Source organism: Metarhizium album (assembly GCF_000804445.1).
Source record: "Metarhizium album ARSEF 1941 chromosome Unknown scaffold_16, whole genome shotgun sequence".
Lineage (NCBI taxonomy): Eukaryota > Fungi > Ascomycota > Sordariomycetes > Hypocreales > Clavicipitaceae > Metarhizium > Metarhizium album.
Genome location: NW_024467590.1, coordinates 115748 through 136111, shown reverse-complemented (window position 1 = coordinate 136111; position 20364 = coordinate 115748). Strand labels below are relative to the sequence as shown.

Here is a 20364-nt window from a genome sequence, read left to right as displayed (position 1 = left end):
GCGTACTTGGGCGTTGGTTGATGTTGCTCGAGTAAAGGGAACTCAAAACGACATCGGACCGCGGGCTGTACAAGTACCCAGCCAGGTACTACAAACTTTAGGTAGGTAAACACTAGAAGTAATTTGTAACATTCAATCCAATCCAGGGGGAAAGGCACCTTTTATGTACAGACGCGGCGGGGCAGTGACGTGACACCACACGGGTACGGATACCCGTGCTGTCACTGCTACGTACCCTGTGCCCCCGTTGTTCTGTTCCATGTGCCCCACCGTCTCATTTCCCAGTTTCATTGGTGCCTCTCCTCTCCACTTTTTAACTTTGAACTTGCTTCGCACCTCCCCAGCGCGTCTTCATCGCCGCGTCCAGGCCGGCCAACTTCCACGACATACCCTTCAACCGACGCAGAGTCTCAACAACAGGAACCACAATGGCGATGAGGCCGCCTACAGGCGGAAGCTCGTCTCCATTATCCTTTTACACGGCGAATAATTCAGATGTTGAGGGATCCACAACTGCGAGCAGTCCTGTACAAGGCTCGCCTTGTCCATATCGTGATGCTCGACAGCTTCCGCGGGAGTTGAAGGCTCATTGCCAAATATTTTTAGAAGAGCAGCTTTGTACGCGCAGCTCCAATCCGATCCCGTTTCTTCACCCGCTCACTTCTTTGTTGTCGTGATAGAGGCTAACATGGAGTAGACACATGTGCGATTAATCTGCTGAATAGCACCCTTGGCTCTGGCACATCTAGAAGATCATTTTCTACCAACGCAGTCCCGGTACCACCACCAAGTCATCTGGCATTGCTCAATACCCTTGTAGTTCATCCAGTCCATACGACTCGCGCAGAGAAACCGGAATACCGACAAGTATCCGCCCTGGCACTCGACTACCTTCGCAACTTGCTGGTAATTGCTGGCCCTGTCAACGCGGGGTTTCGCTCCGCCTTTCAGTTTCATGCATCACCAAGGTGGAAGCGGCACTCACGCTTTGCTAGCCCTGACGTCGACAGCGACATGTCGGATGGAGACTCGGATCGCGATCATGACCGTCTACAGGGGCGCATGGCCAACGAAGGCAGTCTGTGGTCTCGGGGCCAAGATCTCTGGGCTATAATCGGCTGGGCCTTGAACACGAGCACACTGTATCCTCAGCGATGGCGCCACTGGCGTGTTTGGCTCGAATTCATGCTGGAACTTCTCGAGACGGACTGGATTGAGAGAGAGCGACAAGACGAGGCAAGCCACGCGGCCAATGGGGGGGAGGGTGCTGCCCCAGTCGCGGCGCGGAATGAGTCGATGATGGCAATGTATATGGAGCAGAGCATGGACGGACACGTGGCCCTCAGGCGGATGATGAAGGCCCTTTTTGCGGACGGCGGGTCGTTGTCGTCGTCTACCTTTCCCGAGGTGTTTGAGAAGGAACCGCGTGGCCCCAATAAGGCGTCTAGGAAGAGGAAGAGAGAGCAAGTCCTCGACCTTCAGAACGACAAATTCGCAGACTACTTGGACGACGATTATATTTCATCGGGTGTCTCGGAGCCGCCCACCCCTCAGAAACGCCGAGATGGCAGAGACGACGATACAACGGGGGTCTTGAGCCCCGGTATGACGGAGTCGATTGGCATTCGTTTAAAATTCTTCAAGCTCCTGTCTGGTGTGACGGCCGCTCTCCGCAAGCCGCGCGAGCTCGTCACTCTATATGAGGACTATGTGCTTGCGATAAAGAACCTCCCTCTTCCACTCTACTCACTTTACGTCACGCAAAGGGACAACCCGCTCCCGTCCGACATCCACGTCGTCCTCATACAGGAACTATTTCGCCTCCTCCTGCCGCCATTTTCCAAGAATCCAGCAAAGGTCGACCCTCAAGGCGAGGCGGATGGTCGACTTACCACGCTCATGCTAGAATGCTGCTACGTACCAATGTCCGCTAATACCGTGAGCTTGGAGGACAATGCCAAACTTTCGCTGCTGATTGAAAGTGCGATTCAGCTCTTGTGGATATGTGACGAGATGGAGTATACAGACAGTTTCGGCAACGCTTGCGAAGTGGGTATACAGGCGAGAGAAGCAAAGGCCAAGAAGAAACGCACGGGAAAGGCGCATGCTGAATCGGGCGATGTCTCCGCGAGGGATGTGCTGATGCGGTCTGGAGAGAGGATTCGAATATTGGTGCAGGCACTGAAGGAGACAAGTTTCAACGTGTGTGATTAAGACGACGCTGTACGTGGAGACGGAAGGATTAATTGTCGGTGGTCTTGGATGGCATGTCGTATAGACCCATGTTGGAGGGACGCTTTTCGTTTGGGGGGCATTCACGAGGCTCATGACTAAAGGGATGGGATGGTACCCGGCGTTTTGGAAGAATCAGGCGTACAAGTGGTGTAGAGCGACTGCTGGGGGGGTTTACGGCGAGGATGGCCGACGGCATGGTTGGAGCCTTGCTCTTTTTTCGCGCTGTGCTTGCTCTCACGCTGGACCCGTGATTTTGTGACGACACATGCGTGCAGGTACTCGGTAGATGTATATTAATCGGACCACTCGTCTTCTACTGTACAAAGTATACACTGTTCGCGATGGTACAACAGTCTAGCACCCACCAGCCAGGTTTTCAACCAAGGTTGGACGGCTCGGTGATCAATCTCATCTCTTCTTTGGGACGGCGGCCGCTGGGTTCCAAGCCGATGGCTGCCAAGATTCACCCGGGCCCCGGGCCCTGGCCTTTGTCCAAGGGTCCTCCTTGCGTCCCGGGTACCTTTGCGGCGCTCCGTCCTGTTCTGGCTGTGCTCCTGCTCCTGCTCCTGCTCCTGTCCCTGGTGCCGCTGGCGATGATTCCTCAGCCCTGCCTGCGGGCCGTGCTAACTGCTCCTGCGCCTGAGCGGCAGGCCCGACGTCGTCCATGACGCGCGGCTTCGCCTCCCACCTGGCGTCCGCTTCGGCGGCCAGACGCCTCATCCTCGCCTGCCTCGCGACATCGCCGGCCTGCTCCTCCAGGGACGGCGGATCGCGTCGCGTGTGCCGCAGCCACTGGTGCCACAGGGGCGATACCTGCACCTGCGAATAGTGCGTGGACCGGGGGTAGTGCACGATGCGGCGCCAGCGGGAGTCTGACGGTGCGGCGCCGGGCGACGGTCTCGCGAGGCGGAACTCCCAGTACGTGTTGCCTTGTAGGTCGTAGCCTGCGGCTGGTTCAGCGGTCTTGGCTCGAGGGTTGGGAAGCAGGACGGAACTGACCGACAAAGAGGCGCTTTCGCCAGGGGAGGCGCAGGGCTTTCCATCTATACCAGGTCCGGGCCACGGGGCCTATGTGCTTGGGCGACATGGTGGTGTGCGGCGCCGGGTTTACATGGTGAAACTCGGGGTTTGGTGGGAGCGAGCCTGGAGGACGGACCGACGCGACGTCGGAGTTGGAGTTGGAGTTGGAGTTGGCAAGGCCAGGCCACATGGCGCGGGCTTACGTAAGGCGGCCCTCCGCAACGAGGCACTAGCCGTGTTGGCACATGGTGGCTCGTCGTCGTTGCCGGGTTGTGGTGTAATAACAACGACTTATAAATAAACTCGCAACACGCAACTGACCCCGGCTTGAGGGTGCAGCGCAGTGCAGTCTTGGCTGCCCCTCTCTCGGCGACGACAACCCGCGGGATATTTATTTGTTTGTTGTCAAGTACAAGTACGAAGACGAGCTCCGCAGCAAGCAAGCAAGCAAGCAAGCGCGCGTACGTAAGCAACAGGCCTCGATAGTTGCGTCACCTCCCTCGTCCCCGGCCAACCTTTGTCCATGGTCTACGACTCGGCCGCAAACCTCGATCGAGCGAGCCGTTTTCGCAGAGCACCTCTTGGCCCGAAACAAATCAACACACCATGGCGTCCGTCACGTCGCTGGACAAGGACCTGCGCAAGATGCGCCTGGACAAGTACACCCCCGAGGCCGCCAAGGAAGCCCGTTCGTGGGTCGAGGAGGCGCTTGGGGAAAAGCTGCCGTCTTCAGATTTACTGGAGGGCCTGAAGGATGGCGTTGCTCTGTGCAAGTAGGGACATTGCATTCCGCCCGCTCTCGCCCACGACGCTCGAGGCAAAAGCCCCATCCGAGAGTCCTGCTAACGTGCTGCCCAGGCTCGTCAACCTTGCGACCCCTCCGCCGGGCATCAGGTTCAAGAAGTCCTCCATGCCCTTCGTGCAGATGGAGAACATCTCCCACTTCCTGCGCGCGTGCCAGTCCCCGCCGCTCAGCCTGCACCAGCACGACACCTTTCTCACCGTCGACCTCTATGAGCAGAAGGATCCCGCCCAGGTGCTCCAGTGCCTCGGCGCCTTCAGCAGAGCCGCGCACGACGCCAACCCGGGCCGCTTTCCGGACCCCATCGGCCCCAAGCCCCGCGCCGCCGGCCTCATCAGCCCCCAGGTATCCGGCTATGCGCCGCAGACTGGCCTCCGCGGCCGTGGCGCCTCCGTCACCAGCAACTCGTCCTCCGCCTACAGCTCCAAGCCGGTGCTTCCCCGCAGGGCCGATGGCGACACAACTCCCACCGGCAGGCGCAGTCCGACCAAGAGCCCGACCTTTGCGAATCCCGCCGCGTCTCCCGGCCCCGTTAGCAGCTGGAGCAAGCGGGAACACGAGGGATCCACCGCGCCGGCATGGAACATCGCTCAGTACGGGTACATGGGAGGTGCCAGTCAGGGGAATCTGGGCATTTCGTTTGGCGGCCTGCGACAGATCACGAGTGCCGGCCCGCACGTGCCCAGCCTGGCCGACAAGGAGCGACGGCGAAGGGAAGACGCCGAGAGACAGGAGGAAGAGGAGCGCCAGCGAAGGGCACAGCAGGAGGCCCGGGAGGAGGAGGAGGCCCGGCGGGAGGAGGAACGCAGATGGGAGGCCGAGGCGCAAAGGCTCCGTGAGGAAGAGCGTCGCAAAGCCGCAGAGGAGAAGCGCAGGTGGGAGGAACAAGAACGGCAGTGGAGACTGACCGAGGAGAAGCGCCGCAGGGAGGAGGAAGAGGCCGAGGCGAGACTGGAGGAAGAACGGAAACGAGCCAAGAGCCGCGGCGACGCCAGACTGCAGGGCCAGTCTCTGACCCAGCACCAGGCCGAACAGGCCGCGGCCGACGGTGGCAACAGCCGCAGCCAGAAGCTCGAGGAGCAGCTGGCGCGAGCACGCCAGCGCGAAGCAGAGTACGAGCGCGAGCGCCAAACACGCAGCGCCAGCAGACCCGTCGGTGACGTCGTCCCCGACAAAGCCAGGTCCAGGAGCCGGAACCGCGGCACCTCGTCGCCGCCCTCTCCGTCCACGCCGTCCACGCCGTCCGCCGTGGGACCCCAGCGCCCACAGAACCGCTACGAATCATGGACCAAGGACGACGAGCGGGACTACCTGCATAACCAGTGGTCCCAACACCGGCAGGACTCGGGAGGACCAACTGTCGAGGCCCGGCGCGCAGAATCCGTCGGCGCCGAGGCCACCCCTTCCCTCGCCTCAGCCCCCCGGCCCCTCCCCGATCCCAACGTCACTCCCAAACCCAGGCCGCCGCTTGACAAATCCCCCATCTCGAGCCGCAGCGGCAGCAGCAGCCGCCGACCGCTCCCCGACCCCAAGACGTACGCGGCCCCTGCCTCGGCGTCGTCGCCTCGAAACCGAACAGACTTAAGCCCGGCCTCCAATGCCCCTCCGCAGCAGGCGAAACCTCGCCCCACGTATTCCCGCGAGCTGGGTGCCACGGAGGAGCGAGACGGCGAGGACCGCCGCCGCGCGCAGAGCCAGACGCAGACGGGGGCGGCCGGCCGGGCGTCCAAGTCGCTTCTCGAGCGGGAGATGGAACTGGAGCGCCAGCGCCAGCGGGAGTGGGAAGAAGCGCAGAGGGAGACGGCCAGTGCCGTCCGCTCGGGAGACGGCGTAGAGGGCATCGGCGGCGGCATCGGCGGCAGGTGGGATCTGGGTCAATGGAGCGGTTACACGGGGGGCGATTCGCAGAACAGGGGCTCCCAGGGCATCGGCTCAGGGCGGAGGCAGATTGTCGGGCCGCGGCCCCTGCCCGGCCCCGGGAGGTGACGGCTTCTCTCTGTCTCGTGTTCTAGATTCTCCAGCGGCAAGGGGGCAAGGGGGCAAGGACGAAGCAAATCACAATGCCGACTCGGGACGCGCAGGCCCCCAGAGAGCACCAAGCGCGACCGACGACCAGAGTGCAGGTTCGGCCGGCAGGCCGGGGCGTGACGGGGCCGTGTGCGCACACGCGTCTCTGCTGTACGGGTCGACGAGATGGTCAGAGGCGTGCGTGTCTTGGTGGTTGGTGCCCTGCTGGCTGGCTGGCTGGTTCGAGGCTCGGCGCCCAAGGCTTGTCTGTGCCCTGGCGTGGTCCCGGGTCTGCAAACGTGGCGGAAGCTTTTGCGCGGATGACGACTTTTTATTTTGGTGGAGCGACTGCGTCTTCGGTCAAGATGCCGAGCCTTCAACTACACATAGCCGTTTCGAGTTACAATATATCTTACATTTAGATGATTTTCACATCTTGGTCCGCACCATCTTTGGCATCATGACTTTTTTTTCTGTGCAGCCTGGAAAAACAGTCATCTTGTACTTCTGGAGAGGAGGCGCGGGTTAAACTCTTTTTTTTCATTCATGTGCCGTGGTATGTACAGAGATATCCAGATGATACTATAGTATACTGCTGTGCGACCTCATCAAGCTTTCTGACAGCTTGTCTACCGCCTGGGCAAATGGGTAGTCATTCCCGGCGGTGACGTGGTCGTTGCGCTCGTCTCATTAGTCGAAATGAGCATAGCAGAAACGCGAGGCTATCCTTTTCCGGTGGGCGAGTCGTCCGGGCCAAATCTCTCAGGCTTTATTTAATCCACTGATGTGGCAGCTTCCCCTCAAGAAGTCGATGGCTGACCGGAGACGACCCCGAGTCTCGCGGCGTGGCCGTCTCTGTCTTGCCACTGTAAGAATCATTTGGTGCGATTGTGCCGACGTGTCATTCAACGGGTTTGCGACGGTATTCGCAGCTCCCCCGTGTCTCTCTCATCCACAGCCGCGTGTGGCCGTTGCGGGAAGCAAAGACGAACAGCTGAAATTTTTATGCCCCAGTGACCGCGTGATGGGACGGCACACAACTGGATGAACAATGCTTGGTTGGCATGGCAAAAGGCTCTTTCATGAAAGAAGGAGAAGAGAGAAAGACGTCGAATTTTGAGGGCATCCGCTTCGGCATAGGTCTTTCTCCTCAAAGGCTAACACCCAGGCATACATACGTCTGCCAAAGCCTGTGGTTCACCATTGGTTTGACTGGCTTCGTCCCGACAACGTTTGCACATGCACCAACCGCCTAGACTGCCTCGAGCCCATTCTCGTCGTTTTTGTACCGGAAGCGAAACGTCGCAGTAATGGTTCAGGATCTCCTCGCCTTTCTTGATACCGCCTGGTCGGCCACCGACAAGGCGTTCCTTGCGAGCCCACAAGACCATGCGGCCTCCCCAGTCCCAGGTTACATTGGGGTCACAATCGTGATTGGCAAGACACCAGTAAGGATGGACAGCTGCCACATCCGGCCTACCATCTCGAGGATTTTTGCGCGCCGACGCTGTCCCGCGGAACTTTGCGTACAGAGTGTTGAATATCCACAAGTCGTACTGCGAGAGGGATGTATAAATGTCGATATCCATCTTCTCGAGGATGTGAAGCGGCGTCTCGATATTGTATTTGAAAGAGAATGGCAACGTCCACTCTGGAGGCGGTCCAGCATTGGGCGATATGTCAATATCATTCGTGGCCGTTGGCACAAAGTCGCCCCAGATGAATCGAACTTCCTGTACATCAAGAGGATGGAGATTCTGATGGGCAGCCAGCGCCAAGACGCGAGACAGTAAAAGAAGATACAAAGTCTCGTCCGCCTCGGAAGCTTCGGGGTCCTTGGCAATGGCATCGACATCCTTCTCGCATACCGCGGGGTGGTAGCGTTCCTGGGCCGCATCGTGGCAGTACTGGCTGCAGAAGACGGTATCGTAGCACTCGTCGCAGTTGACGGCCTCGTTGTCACTGCCAAGAGGTGGAAGGTCGGCGCTACAAGCGTCGCATACTGGGTCCTTTAAGCGGTTGTTGGCGGTCAGCAGGGAGTATTCGCGCAGCACGTCCTCCCCAGGCGCTATGTCTTGGGCAGCAAACACGCCAAGCTGCTTGCAAGTGGGAATGATGTCGTAGTGGTCTGTGTTGCTTGCGCCTTCGAGCAGAACCGGCAAGGTGGCGACCTGCACTGCACATTTGGGCGCCATGGTCTTGAGATGCGTGTTTAGCGCATCCAACGAATCTTGCGCGAAACGATCTGGCTCATGGTGATTCCATGGATAAACCTCCCGGCGAACCAGGCCGTAGTCGGACAGGTCGTTTGTATTGAAATTGTCGCGGCGCAGTCGACGTCGAGCCACGGTCCTGATGTGGGTTTGCGCGTTGAGGAGTTCCTTGTTCTTGGGAGCAAGCTTCAGGCCACGCTCGCAGAAGTTGGAGGCGCTCTTCAAGCAACCGCAGAGAAGCAGGCTCAATGACAGAATCTGATGGGCCCGGATGGAAGCGAGGCCGGCAAGTCGACGAGCAGCCTCTTCGCCGCCGCCCAGGCTTTCGACGACAGCAGGAGACCAATCTTGAGGAAGGTCCCCGTAGGCCATGACCTCTGGAATAGGGACACCTGTGTGCATCAAGAGGCTCTCCATGGCCTTTTCGTGGTACTCAAAACCCTCATTGCAGACCTCGTCGGTCAACAACAAGGCCTTGTAGGCATCACCGGCAGCAAGGTCTGGATAGCCCAAGTCAGAGTGAATGACGGCGCGTTGAAGGTAGAGTATCAGGTCATAGGGCAAGCCATTGAGGCCTTCTGTCAGTTGAAGTCGACGATCAAACAACTGCTCTCGAAGGTCAACGTCGTCCATGCTGCCCAAGACTGACCTCGGCTCGAAACATGACATGTGCTCTCTCTACACTGCCCTGCCCTCTCTATAGGTCTGGTCTCGGGATTCATGAAATGCGAAGGCAGGCTCGAGAGGAGTGAGTGATTGCAAGCCCGAGCAAGCGGGATGTATAGCTTCTTATAACCTCGCGAGAAGGAGGGCGGTGAGGCGCTGTAGTCTTGCCTTGATCTGGGCCAGAAGAATAAAACAGTGGCTACGTAGGCGGCAAGGTCAGCATGACTCGACAGCCAAACCGTCGAGGGAGGGAAAGCAGCGTACCGAGTGTGTACATATGCGGAGGCAGCAAATGTCTCGAAGCCTCCTGGTCAGTGAATATATTAGCCAGACTGGAGTACTCCGTACTTGGTCCAGGCGCGAGACGATACAAATGAAGGACGGAGAGGAAGGGAAGAGATTTGGGAGGAACGGATTGGTGGTGCCGGGCGAGGCGATGGAGGCTCAGATTTTGGGGCAACCACCAATCTGGCTTCGGGACGGACCACCAGATGGACCAGATGGGACCAGATGGGACCAGATGGAACCAGGGTCAGGGCCATCGAGCAAGTAACGTTAGTTAAGTGTTGCTCATATGTCATATGGAATACACCCCCATGTAGTCGACATGCTCAGGGTTTCCAAGAACAAACTCGGGGTCCGTGGTAAGACTGGCGTTCGGCAAAGCAAAGTTGACAAGCACATGACTTATGCGAGGGCCAAGAGGCGTCGTCGATGCAAGCGTGTGGCTGCCATGCGTGGAGATCAGCGACTTTTGACAGGCCAAAGGTGACAAGGACCACTGCCGCGGGGTGGAAGGGGGAGAGGTAGTTATTCGGAAATTTCTTTTTGGTTGGAACTTGGATGCGGCCGTGTTGCACCGGTGGGCCAGAGAAGAGGGGAGAAAAAAAAGACGGAAAGAAACGACGACGACGACACGTCAATTGACGATGCATCAGCAGCTCTTCATTCTCGTCCGAGTCTGTAACTACACGTCCGTCAGCACTGCGTCAAGGTGCATACTTACTTAAGTACGTACCGAGTCAATACTTTTGTACTGAGGCGCACCCGGGAGTCACGCATGTTTGCTGCTGCTGCTGCTAGCTTCCGTGTCGCACGTGTACACGCGCACACGAACACGACAAAGGTACGTTTATATTTTATGTATATGGTGTGTGTGTGTGTGTGTGCGTGTGCAGCATCTACAACAAGACTTGGCATTCATCGCTTCTACCGTCAAGCGGCGGAAGCAGCCTCGTCCAAACCCGTTGATGGTCTTTGAAATATCTCGGCCGGGTGCCAAGATGGAAATGCACAGAGTTACATAGGTCTGCACCTCGAGCAACCCTCGAGGTTTCAATCAGGGTTCCGTCGGTTCCTCCCGACGCCGCGTTGCGCTCACTCGTTCGATTGCAAATCCACACATTTACGGAGTACAAGTCAGTCCAACTCGGTTCTTGCATCCATGACCATGACCACCAGCAGGGCAGGTGCAAGTTCGTACAAGGACATGGATATACATGGACGGTAGGTGCCTACTACGTGCTCCGTACTTGGCGGCACGACTCGACACTCCCGAGTCACAAGTAGACGCTCCGTCCCAAGTACGAGACCATCCGTACATACAGTGCGTGTCCTCAATCTTCACATGTGCACCACCCAAGCGCTCCAGTCCTCACCAAAACCGTCATCGAAGCTCCAAGCTCCAAGCTTCCAGCCTCACCACCACCACCTACTTTTTTTGCCTTGGGCGTCGAGCAGCCGGCGTCATTGCACCATCTCCCATCCCGACGTCTCGTCACCGCTCTTGAATCTTCGCTCCGCTTGTGTGTGCTCCCCTGCCGTCAATCGACCGACGTCACAGTGGCGTCTTTGTCGAGTCCATAAATAGCTCTTCCAACTGCCAGTCAATTTCCGAGCACCGCCACCGACGTTTGATCTGCACGACGGCCGCAGAGAGATTGCATCCCTTTAGCAGTTTTTTTGACGTCTCTTCCTTCCTCTTCACATACGGCACAACCAACCAACCGACCATTCGCATACCCGTCTCACCACCATGCCCAAGGTCCAGCCCAACCTCTACGCCTTCCGCAACGTCGACTCTCTGGCGACGGCCCTCCGCGGTTACGTTGCACAGAGCCAAGACGCCGGCTTCTCACGTCACGACTCGTTCAAAGTCGCCGTGTCGGGCGGCTCCCTACCCAGAATTCTCGCACAGGCTCTCCTCTCCCCGTCAACTGGTCCCAAGGATGTCATCGACTTCGCCAAGTGGGAGATATTCTTCGCCGACGAGCGTGCTGTGCCTCTCGACCACGCCGACTCCAACTACGGCCTCCTCAAGTCCGAGCTTCTCGACAAGATTCCCGCCGACCAGCGACCTACCGTCCGTCCCATAGACACCACCTATCTCAGCGATACCCAGGAACTCGCCGACCAGTATGAAAAGACCCTCGTCGGCAGCTTTGCGAGCCGCGACTCTGTTCGCCTCCCCATCTTCGACCTCATCCTCCTGGGCTGCGGCCCCGATGGTCACACCTGCTCCCTGTTTCCTGGCCATCCTCTGCTCCGCGAAACGGATGCCTGGGTCGCCGCCATCGAAGACTCTCCCAAGCCCCCGCCCAAGAGGATCACTCTCACTCTACCTGTTGTTACCCACGCCGTTCGCGTAGCATTTGTCGCTACAGGCGGTGGAAAGAAGGACATCATGAAACAAATCTTCGACTCCCTCGAGTCCACCCTGCCCTGCTCACTGGTCAACGAGGCATCCGGCGACAGATGCAGCTGGTTTGTGGACGAGCCTGCTGTCGAGGGTGTCGCATTTCCCAGAAACGCCTTCCTGTAGTGCGGCATGTCTGTGGCGACACTACACATCAAGAGGCTTGGCTGCACGGGCCGAGGATTGGATGCGTTCAAGCATGAGCAAGGCGGTTGTAATACAAGGAGAAAAATGTAACGTGTGCCGCGTGACAAGGCGTTCCGGTCATTCCTATACGGCCAAGTGGCAATAAAATTACAGCGCCCTGGCTCTCCTTCAAGCTGCTCTGTTGGTGTTTATTTATACCTATATATCTGGGTCATCTCCCTGGCTGGCCCCAAGCGCATCAGAATACAAGCAGAAACGTTCTTGTCTGCCCAATATTACTCGTCTGCAGCATAGCCATGTTGGAGCAGCCTTGTTGATAAGCAATATAGTTTTCAGACGATTCGGCTGCCCATCAGCTCCTCGTCTTGCATTGCCCCTGTGTCACGGCTCATGATCGGAACAGGCACGGTACAAAAACAAAAACCATGCAGGTACCGCGTACGAGGTGAAGAGGCCTCGGTCTAGATTCAAATCACTCGCCATACAGCTCCAGCCCTCGGGGTATGCATGCCGCCGCCGTCGTCGTCGTCATCGCCCGCCCTGTTCACCCTCTCGATCCACGCATCCTCCCTGGCCAGCGCCTCTTGCTCAATCTCCGCCATGGCACGTAGCTCGGCCAGCATGTCGCACACGAGACTCGTCGCCCCGGCGAGCATTCTCCCCAAGCTAGAGGCATCGCTCGCCGGCAAATCGTCCATGTCGGCGAGGCGAGCCCTCCAGGTCTCCAAGCGTCTCGTCAGGGCGACGCACTCCCTGTTCCACGCGGCGCCCAGCTCCCCCACGAACAGGGAGTCGTGGCCGTGGAGGACAGCCGCGCTGCCCGCGTCGCGCCGGGCCTCCTCGGCGTCGCACACGCGGGCGGCCCAGCGCTCGAACCGCTTCACCACCCTCGCGTGGCGGCCGGCCGGCTCGCCGAGCGTCCACAGCCCCGTGAATATCTCGCCCAGCCACCGCGTCCTCTCCTCCACGCCGCACCTGCCGCTGCGCGCCCACCGTCGCAGGGCGAGAATGTTGTCGCTCTCCACGGCGAGGCGCTCCCGCTCCGACACGCTCCCGCTCTCCCGGGCGAGCTGCTCAAAGCGCGACCCCAGCCGGCCCCTGGCGCTGGCGTGCCACTGCGCCTGGACGGCGTGCGAGTCTCGGTGGAGGGCGCGGCCTGGCTGCCGCGGCGGGCGTACGTGGGCCTCGGTCTGCGGCTCCGTTGCGACTGAGGCCCGTTCGGGGCGCCGGCGCGAGGCTCGTCGCCGCCGTGCTCTTGGCACGAGCGTGAGTCGGGGCGCGCCGGGCACTCGCGCTGCCCGCGGACGTGGGCCGGTTCCTGGCCGCTGCTCGGCTGGCAATGCTCGGCGGCGGGTGGCGGGTCGTCTGCTTCTCGGCCGTTTCTGTTTCTGTTTGTGTATCCTGCGCAGGCGCCCCGTTTGCCCTTGTGGGCGGCGAGGCCGGGCGTGGGAGCGCCGTCGAGGCGGGCCTGGTGCTTCGTAAAGGTGCTCTGGCCGTCGTCGTGGTGGTGGTGCTTGTGGTGGCTGCGGACGGAGGGCGCGTCGATGGCCTCATCAGCGGCAGTCGGCTCGGGGAGCCGCTTCGCGATGCTTCTTCTGCTTCTGCGGCGTGCGGCATCGTTGGTCTCCGCAAGGAGCGGGTCCGTTGGAGAGAGGACATGGCCGCCGTTTCTTGTGGATGATGCGCAGCTTCATGTCAGGGGCAGCTGGGCTGGCATTGGGAGTCGGGACTGCGGTGAGAGGTTGGAAACGCAACGTCTCATTGTTGCCCAAGGAGCTGCTCGGTAGTGCACACAAGCTGGGACCCGGTGGCTACGAGTACCTACCCTATACTCGCCTCACGTGCGGCTGGCCGACGGCCCCCTGGTCTGATACACGGCACCGACAAGTTCCACGATATATTGGCAAACTTTGTCATGGGTATGGATGAAACGAGTCCATTCTGCTGATGACGAACAAAGCCGAAGGCGAGTTTTCGCTTGCAAGCCTACCCTTGGTGGTATCTCTCATGTTCCCCCGTTCTCTGTTTATCATGATGGCCAACACCCCCTTCCCTTTCCCAAAAAATCGCCCTCAATAAAGACCGGGCCTTTCGAACCTCAAAGTTGTCCAAAATGCCGCAGCTCCAACGTCGAGTAAAACCGTAACCTTGTTCCAACATATATCACCGTCTATACGGTCCCGCCGTTGACGGCTTCCCATTCTACGTACATTATGACATAGCCATGACAAAAAATTTCAAGGCCGTAAACTGGGCTGAAGCGCCCCCGTCAGCCCACGAGACTAAGACGAAAATGCGGCTGACGTGATAATACAAAGAAAAACGAAAAGAAAAAAAACAAACAGGGTTCTTGCTGGAGATCTGCAACCAAGGCCGTCGTTGCTGCGCGTCTCTAGCAAGGCGGCTCGATTCCAAGAGCGGATTCAGGCCGCGACGCTGACGCTGAGCCAACAGCCGTGTTTGCTCGAACCTGGTCTACAAACCTCCCGAGCGCCTTTTGGTGGCCGTTCAAACCCTGTAGACATGTCTCACAGATACGCAGGTGGCAAAAAGTGCATACCCAGCGGTCCTCTGTGTCAGCTTTGTCACACGTTTGACAGGTGAGCGGATGATTTCGGTTCGACCTGCGATTCATCGTTCGATGCTTCTGGAAACAGTTGTAATGTGTCCTGTTAAGAGGCCTCGAAGGAATGATGGCGCCTGGTGGCAGAGGCTTATCCGTCTGAATAGGAAAGTATGCTGCTCTGGGGTTCGGCTCTTGCACGACCTTCATTTCTCCATACAGAGTTCCATCACGTCCTCGGTACATCGGTCCGTGTGTATCTGAAGTGACGATCCTCGGATCAGATGAGTCGTTTGCCGTCGCAGGCCGTTGAGGTTCTCCAGCACTGTGCCCAGTCACATCATTCTGACCGGACGAGATGCAGCTCGACTCAGAAAGGGACGAGGCGCTGGTGCCACGGTTGCTGTCATTCACAGGCGGGGATTGTGAGGCGGCCGTGGGGGACCCTTCTTTGGACGGAGAGGGGCTGTTCCGTTTCTGTTCTAGAAGAGTTGTGGCGAGGCGGAGGTCCGGTGCAGCTTGAGGCAGCCTTTTTGTCGTAGATGTTGGGGCGATGGGGGGAATAGAAACAAAACTCGGCGGGACTGGCTGCGATCTCAATGGCGCGATCGGCTGTGAAGGCAGCCATTTGGGTGTAACAGTCAATACTCCTTCCTTTGGCGAGCCGGTTGTTGAGACAGGTGAGGCAGGCTTCAAGACGACAATGTCCGCTTGAGAAGAAGGAGGACCATCTCCCTTCCGGTATTCAGGCGTGGGCGGTCTCTTGCTATCTCCGCGAGTGGGCAAGTTCTTACGTTCCACGGGGGTACGGGGATTCTGAACTTTCCCCACCACGCGTTGCATCTTTGAAACGACACTCCCCATCTGCTCTTCTGTTACTTGGCTCTTGTCCCCAGACGCTGGCTTGATGTTGCGACCAGGCAGGCCGACAGCGGGAGTCCGCGGCGTCGGGTCCTGTTTGTCCTCTTCTGTGGGCTTGTATTCAGAGGCTACGTTGTTGGGATAGGCCAGAAGCACGGCAGTTTCAATGGACTGGATCGTCGAGGTTGAGGCAGTCGAACCGTGGCTATAGCTCAGTTTCAGGTCGGGAAGCTCTTTGTTCTTCTCGGCGGTCTGTGGCCGACGTTTCCAAATTTTAAGCCGAGGAGGCAACGTTTTATCAGGTGGCGGTGCGACGGGTAGCGGTTCTGGAGGAGGCGACCAAGTGGGACAGGATGCGTCGTCCTGTGTTAGAGACGGCGCAGGGCGGCTCTGGTCCTTGTGTTCAGAGCTTTGCTCACCTTCCACTGCAGACGTTGGTGTTTGTGAATAAGCGTGGCCGCCAGCTGATAGTCCGTCGTTGCCCAGCGGCGGCGGACTGCGATTGGAGTCATGAAGGCTGTTGACTTTGCTTGCTGTCGTGTAAGTGCTACCGGACATGGGGGCATCAGGTTCGCGAGAATAGGCGGACAATAGACTGCAGATGGAATCCGTGGGCGAAAGCTCAGGAGGGGCGACAGCACGAAGAGGCTGTGCCTGCAACGACACTGGTGGTTCCGGTGCTCTTGTAATAGCCGTAGCTGCTTTCCCGACGACGGGCTTGGAAGCAGAGGGAGACGACGTGGGTGAATTGATGCTGGGCGAGACGGACGGGGGCGCAGCGGGTTTTGATGAAGACGAGCCGACAGGTTTTCTGGGTATGCTTTTGCTGGTATCAGTCCCTCGAGACGATTTCCGCGGAGGCAGAGGGAACTGAAATTCAGACAGGTCTTTCGGTAACGGCAGCGGCGGGAGGTCAGCGACACGTTGGCTGTCGTCAACGGGGACAGACGGCAACGCCTTTGAGTATCGTGATCGTCCACCAACAGGTGGCGACGCGGCAGCAGTCCGGAGGCTCAACATATTTATGGGGTTTGTCGAATACTTGAGCGGCGCGAGGCTGCGGGTTTGGGCATCGGGGGTGCGGTGTATACCCAAAAGAATAGCCAGGCACATGCACCGGCTCGGGGTTGTGAGGCTGAGACGTCGGGACGTTGAAACGTTGTGATGCGATGACAGGCAACGTGAGGAGCTGAATTATTAAAGGCGCCAAGCACGCCAACGACTCAATGCGAAGAAGTCGTCCATGCAAAGAAGACGTGGAAACAAGGAGACAAGGGGCTTCTCTGGTGGCAACTGTCCGCATCCAGGCACCCTCTGCATCCGGGGGTTGAAGGCCGCGTTCAAAGGAAGAGTCTGGGATTATCGAGGACGGCTAGGATGAGCCGAGCAGGTGGAAGTGGAATTACGAATCAGACTCAACGTGTGGCGCCGACATGAGGGAACAGGCGAAGGACGTGTTTTAGATGTCCAAGGACCCTGGTCGGCTGCCCGGTACTTGTGTACCTTGGCACGGAGGAGTGCCGTGGAGTAGGGAGTACCTGGCTGGGTGTTGCTACTAGTACTCCGTAGTGCACCGTACTCCGTACGCTAGTACGATAAACGTCGCAGCTTGCCCATGTCAGGTCAGGTTCCCAGGAACCTAGGAAGGAACCTGGGTCCCGAGGCGAGGCAAGGGCTTACAGAGCAACTGCATGAGATGCCGCCAGGCCTCCAATCAAATCCCCCAGGACGAAGCAAGAGAATCCATTTTTACTTCATTCCACTTTTTTTGATTCGATGTTCCGCACTCCTTATTGACGTTCAATGTTCCAGAGCCCAAGGGGCTGGCGGCATCGACACCGGTATCCCGTTCGCGCGCCCTGTTGACCAGAAGCTTCTTTCTAAGCATTCATTGCGAGAGACACAAGACAGCCTGAGCCTGGCTGGCAGCTAGCTGGCCCTCAGTCGCGGACGTGACCAAGCACTTTGAGCCTTGCACTGGCATGCAGTGCGGCTCCTCAGCCACGTAATTGATCGGGCTACGGAGCACGGAGTACGGGGTGCGGAGCAGGACGAAGCGCACGGACCAGACACAAAGAGAGCGGCCAGTGACCACCTAGGCATGCATGTGCTGCGCACGTCATGCCTGGCATTGTGTTACCGAGTACTCTATACGGCGTCACCTTCTCGTATCCGTCAAGATTGTTGTACAGTCCCCGCACCTTGGCATGGAAATGAAAAAGGTCTTGTGCGCGTTGAATCCAGCCCGACTCAGAAGTGCCCGAGGAAGATTGACCCGACAAAGGAGCTGGTGCAAGACACGGGTGTCTGGCCCGTTTATGTCTGGTGCGAGCTACTGGGAACCTACTTTTAAGTAAGTATTTCGGCAAGTAGGTAGGTACTGGGGACTAACGAGGTGGGTGCTCCGTAGGGCCCATCCGTCATCCGGTCCGTTCTTCTGACTAAAATGAGCAGGAGCAACGGTGCCCCGCCTGCCTGCAGTTAGGTAGGTAGCTAGGCACCTAGATTCTTGGGTGTGGTACTTGGCCTGCTAAGTAGGCACCCCTCCCTCATTATCACCTCGACACGCGTGCAGACTCAAAGTCCCATGTGGATGCCAACAAGCTACGTACAGTGTCTCGAAGTTGGGCTCTCTATTGCTGCTCCTACTGCACTGTATTGCGTCCTGCATTGATATTTTCAGCCCTTCAATTTTGAACGTCATGGCCTTCACAATGACTAGATGTCACTGGTCGTCTCCCGCCGCCGCTCAACGCGCGTGAGTGCCCGCCATCAATACGCCAGCATTTGTACTCTCCTCCGCGTCACCAGTCAAGTTTCCCTTGGCAGCTGCGTGATGCACGTCGAGGATGTCTCTTCGACTTTTGCGTTGAACCGCAGTAAAATGGCACATTGGCTCTTGATCTCGTCAAGCCGCTCGGGAGCTCAGGGAAGCCCCTTTGCCATCAACTTAAGTGCTGTCCTTACTTGCTCGTCCAACGTCCAACGTCAAGGCGCCGCGAACCAGACAACCAACTCGACGGGCTTGGCTTCACGCCGACTCGGGCGCGCCCTTGAGCCTCTCCGTCAACTTTCTTTACTCGAGCATACTGGATAGCCAGCTCCATAGCGACGACGTCGACGTCAACTGCGGTGGTTGAGTGGGTGGGTGCGAGGAGCACATCGCACCGAGTGGCAGTGACTTTGACGGCATATTCTATACTCCGTACGGAGTATTCTTGCCAGTATTACGCAATGCGGTCCTGTCCCAGACTTCCAGGTCTCACTCCCCCAACCATGTGCGATTCTCCCGCCTCCCGTACGAACCCGTCCACTGTGGCATCGGGATAGTCAGACACATCCCTTGGTCGTGACGCCCTGGAATGGTCTGACCCCAAGCTAAAAGCGATCACGCTCAAGGTTAACATAATTCCTGGCCCACTCGCTCGTCGCATTTCTACACCTCGGCGGCAATTTTTCCGTCGAATTACACGGTACACGACTTTCTTCAAGTCAAGAGGCTAGCCGAGGCCGCAAATTCGCGTGGACCCTACCTAACGCACCTAACGCCTAGTTTGTACAATCTTGCGTCTCGACACGTTGTTGGCTGTCTCGGTCACACAAGGCATGCTTAGACATTGCTCGCGCCGTGCAGCAACCCGTGCATTAACCAGCGACGCATGTGACGCCTGTCGTCGCAGTCGCACGGCGGTTGTCTGTGTTTCCATAGACTCAGAATAGGGGCCCTGCTATTTGTGCGGCAGAAAATCGCTATTCGTGCGGCACTAAACCTGATTTGGCGGCACCAGACTCGATTTGGATAAGTGGCCGGGCGGCCACACCCCCCCATATATTTTCACATACACCCACATGGAAAAGGCCACAATCCAAAAATTCAAGCTGGATTCAATTAAATCTCAATAATGCGAGCCCGGGCGAGCGCCGGCAGCGCTCAAATCGCTCAAAAACGCGATTTCTGGTGTTTTTGATGAATGTGCACACATTCACGGGCCGTCAATTGTTCCGCTGCCTCTAAGGGCGCTGCCCGGGCTCCCAAGGGGTCATCCATCGAATCTGCAGCGACGCTGATACTGCCGCTTGCTCTGTGGCTTGTCTACTTATTGATTGAGTTTGTGTGTTATTTACAGCATTTATTGACCGCTGCCTCGACTGTATTGCAAGTCTTCTTTGTTGTTGCGTCCCAAATTGTTGTCCTTGGTGGCGGCATTTTAGGGATTGGGCGGCTAGAATCTTCATCGGGCGGCTCGTCAAATGGCTCCTCGGCTTCGGGGGCAAACGGGTCATTATGCGATTCTTCAAAAAGGCCACTAAAGCCAGTAAATTCGGGTATGTAGTTGTCATCCATTAAGGAGATAAAAGAGCGGCATTTTTGTGATGAAAAAAGAGGTCAAAATCGTTGAATTTGACGATGTTGTGTTGTTGCAAAAAGCGGCCCTATTGGCGGCTGCAGCGTAAATTGTTGTTGTGGGGCATTTTTGTGATAACACTTGCGTTGCCAGGTCAACGCATACAAATTTATATGGCGGGGCGTGGCAGCTTAGGGGTGTGACTAAATTAGGGTGCGACTGAATTAGGCTTAGCGCCGCGCGAATCCAAATTAGGCTTAGTGCCGCACGAATAGCGATTTTCTGCCGCACAAATAGCAGGGCCCCAGAATAGCAAGGGCGTTTTGCTTAGAAGACAGTGGCAAATATATTGCAATTAGCTGACCAGTCAAGTCAACCGGCGTGTAGAGCAAACCAGCCTGAATCGCCAATCCCAATGAAACATGGCTCGATTCAATTTTGACATGTTGCCGAATTATTGTACACTATTCTGGACGACCCTCCCTGTCCTTGTCAAAGCAATGCATGCTTTGCGCGCTTAATTGAGCCACCACCCAACTTGGCCAACTCTGCGCCATTGGCAGGGACTTTCCGACATTTGTTATCCATTATCAATTCCATCACTCGAGGCCCGGTCCTGTATTGCAAATCGTGCCGTCTGTCACGCTTCATGCGACGCCATTGTCGCGCTCCAGCGGCAGAGCGTACACGTTCAAGGGCTGTGCCTCTTGGAGCGGGCGGTATTTGTCGTCTCGACTCTCGACATCGGCCGCTGGGGTTTTTCTACGCAAACGTCCAATCTGTACAGCCACCTTCGTCACTGCAGCCTT

At 57.7% G+C, this 20364-nt stretch overlaps 6 protein-coding genes across 6 annotated transcripts; 3 read left to right on the top strand and 3 right to left on the bottom strand.

The window, feature by feature from the left end:
- Positions 1-428: 428 nt before the first annotated feature.
- Positions 429-2214, top strand: MAM_05829 (uncharacterized protein; the record flags this gene model as incomplete). The annotated part of the gene is made up of 2 exons (XM_040824627.1): positions 429-618; positions 821-2214. The coding sequence occupies 2 exons, from the start codon at positions 429-431 to the stop codon at positions 2212-2214; spliced, it is 1584 nt and encodes a 527-aa protein (XP_040677309.1).
- Positions 2215-2643: 429 nt separating this feature from the next.
- Positions 2644-3445, bottom strand: MAM_05828 (NADH:ubiquinone oxidoreductase, 17.2kDa subunit; the record flags this gene model as incomplete). Its single annotated transcript, XM_040824626.1, has 2 exons — positions 2644-3179; positions 3235-3445. The coding sequence occupies 2 exons, from the start codon at positions 3443-3445 to the stop codon at positions 2644-2646; spliced, it is 747 nt and encodes a 248-aa protein (XP_040677308.1).
- A 416-nt stretch (positions 3446-3861) lies between these two features.
- MAM_05827 (calponin) lies at positions 3862-6043 on the top strand (the record flags this gene model as incomplete). Its single annotated transcript, XM_040824625.1, has 2 exons — positions 3862-4028; positions 4114-6043. 2 exons carry the CDS (start codon positions 3862-3864, stop codon positions 6041-6043), a joined length of 2097 nt encoding a protein of 698 aa, XP_040677307.1.
- Positions 6044-7221: 1178 nt separating this feature from the next.
- Positions 7222-8910, bottom strand: MAM_05826 (wd and tetratricopeptide repeat protein; the record flags this gene model as incomplete). Its single annotated transcript, XM_040824624.1, has 1 exon — positions 7222-8910. The coding sequence occupies one exon, from the start codon at positions 8908-8910 to the stop codon at positions 7222-7224; it is 1689 nt and encodes a 562-aa protein (XP_040677306.1).
- Positions 8911-10978: 2068 nt separating this feature from the next.
- MAM_05825 (6-phosphogluconolactonase, DevB-type) lies at positions 10979-11764 on the top strand (the record flags this gene model as incomplete). The annotated part of the gene is made up of 1 exon (XM_040824623.1): positions 10979-11764. One exon carries the CDS (start codon positions 10979-10981, stop codon positions 11762-11764), a length of 786 nt encoding a protein of 261 aa, XP_040677305.1.
- A 488-nt stretch (positions 11765-12252) lies between these two features.
- Positions 12253-16229, bottom strand: MAM_05824 (uncharacterized protein; the record flags this gene model as incomplete). Its single annotated transcript, XM_040824622.1, has 4 exons — positions 12253-12883; positions 12964-13455; positions 14269-14300; positions 14346-16229. 4 exons carry the CDS (start codon positions 16227-16229, stop codon positions 12253-12255), a joined length of 3039 nt encoding a protein of 1012 aa, XP_040677304.1.
- Positions 16230-20364: the final 4135 nt, after the last annotated feature.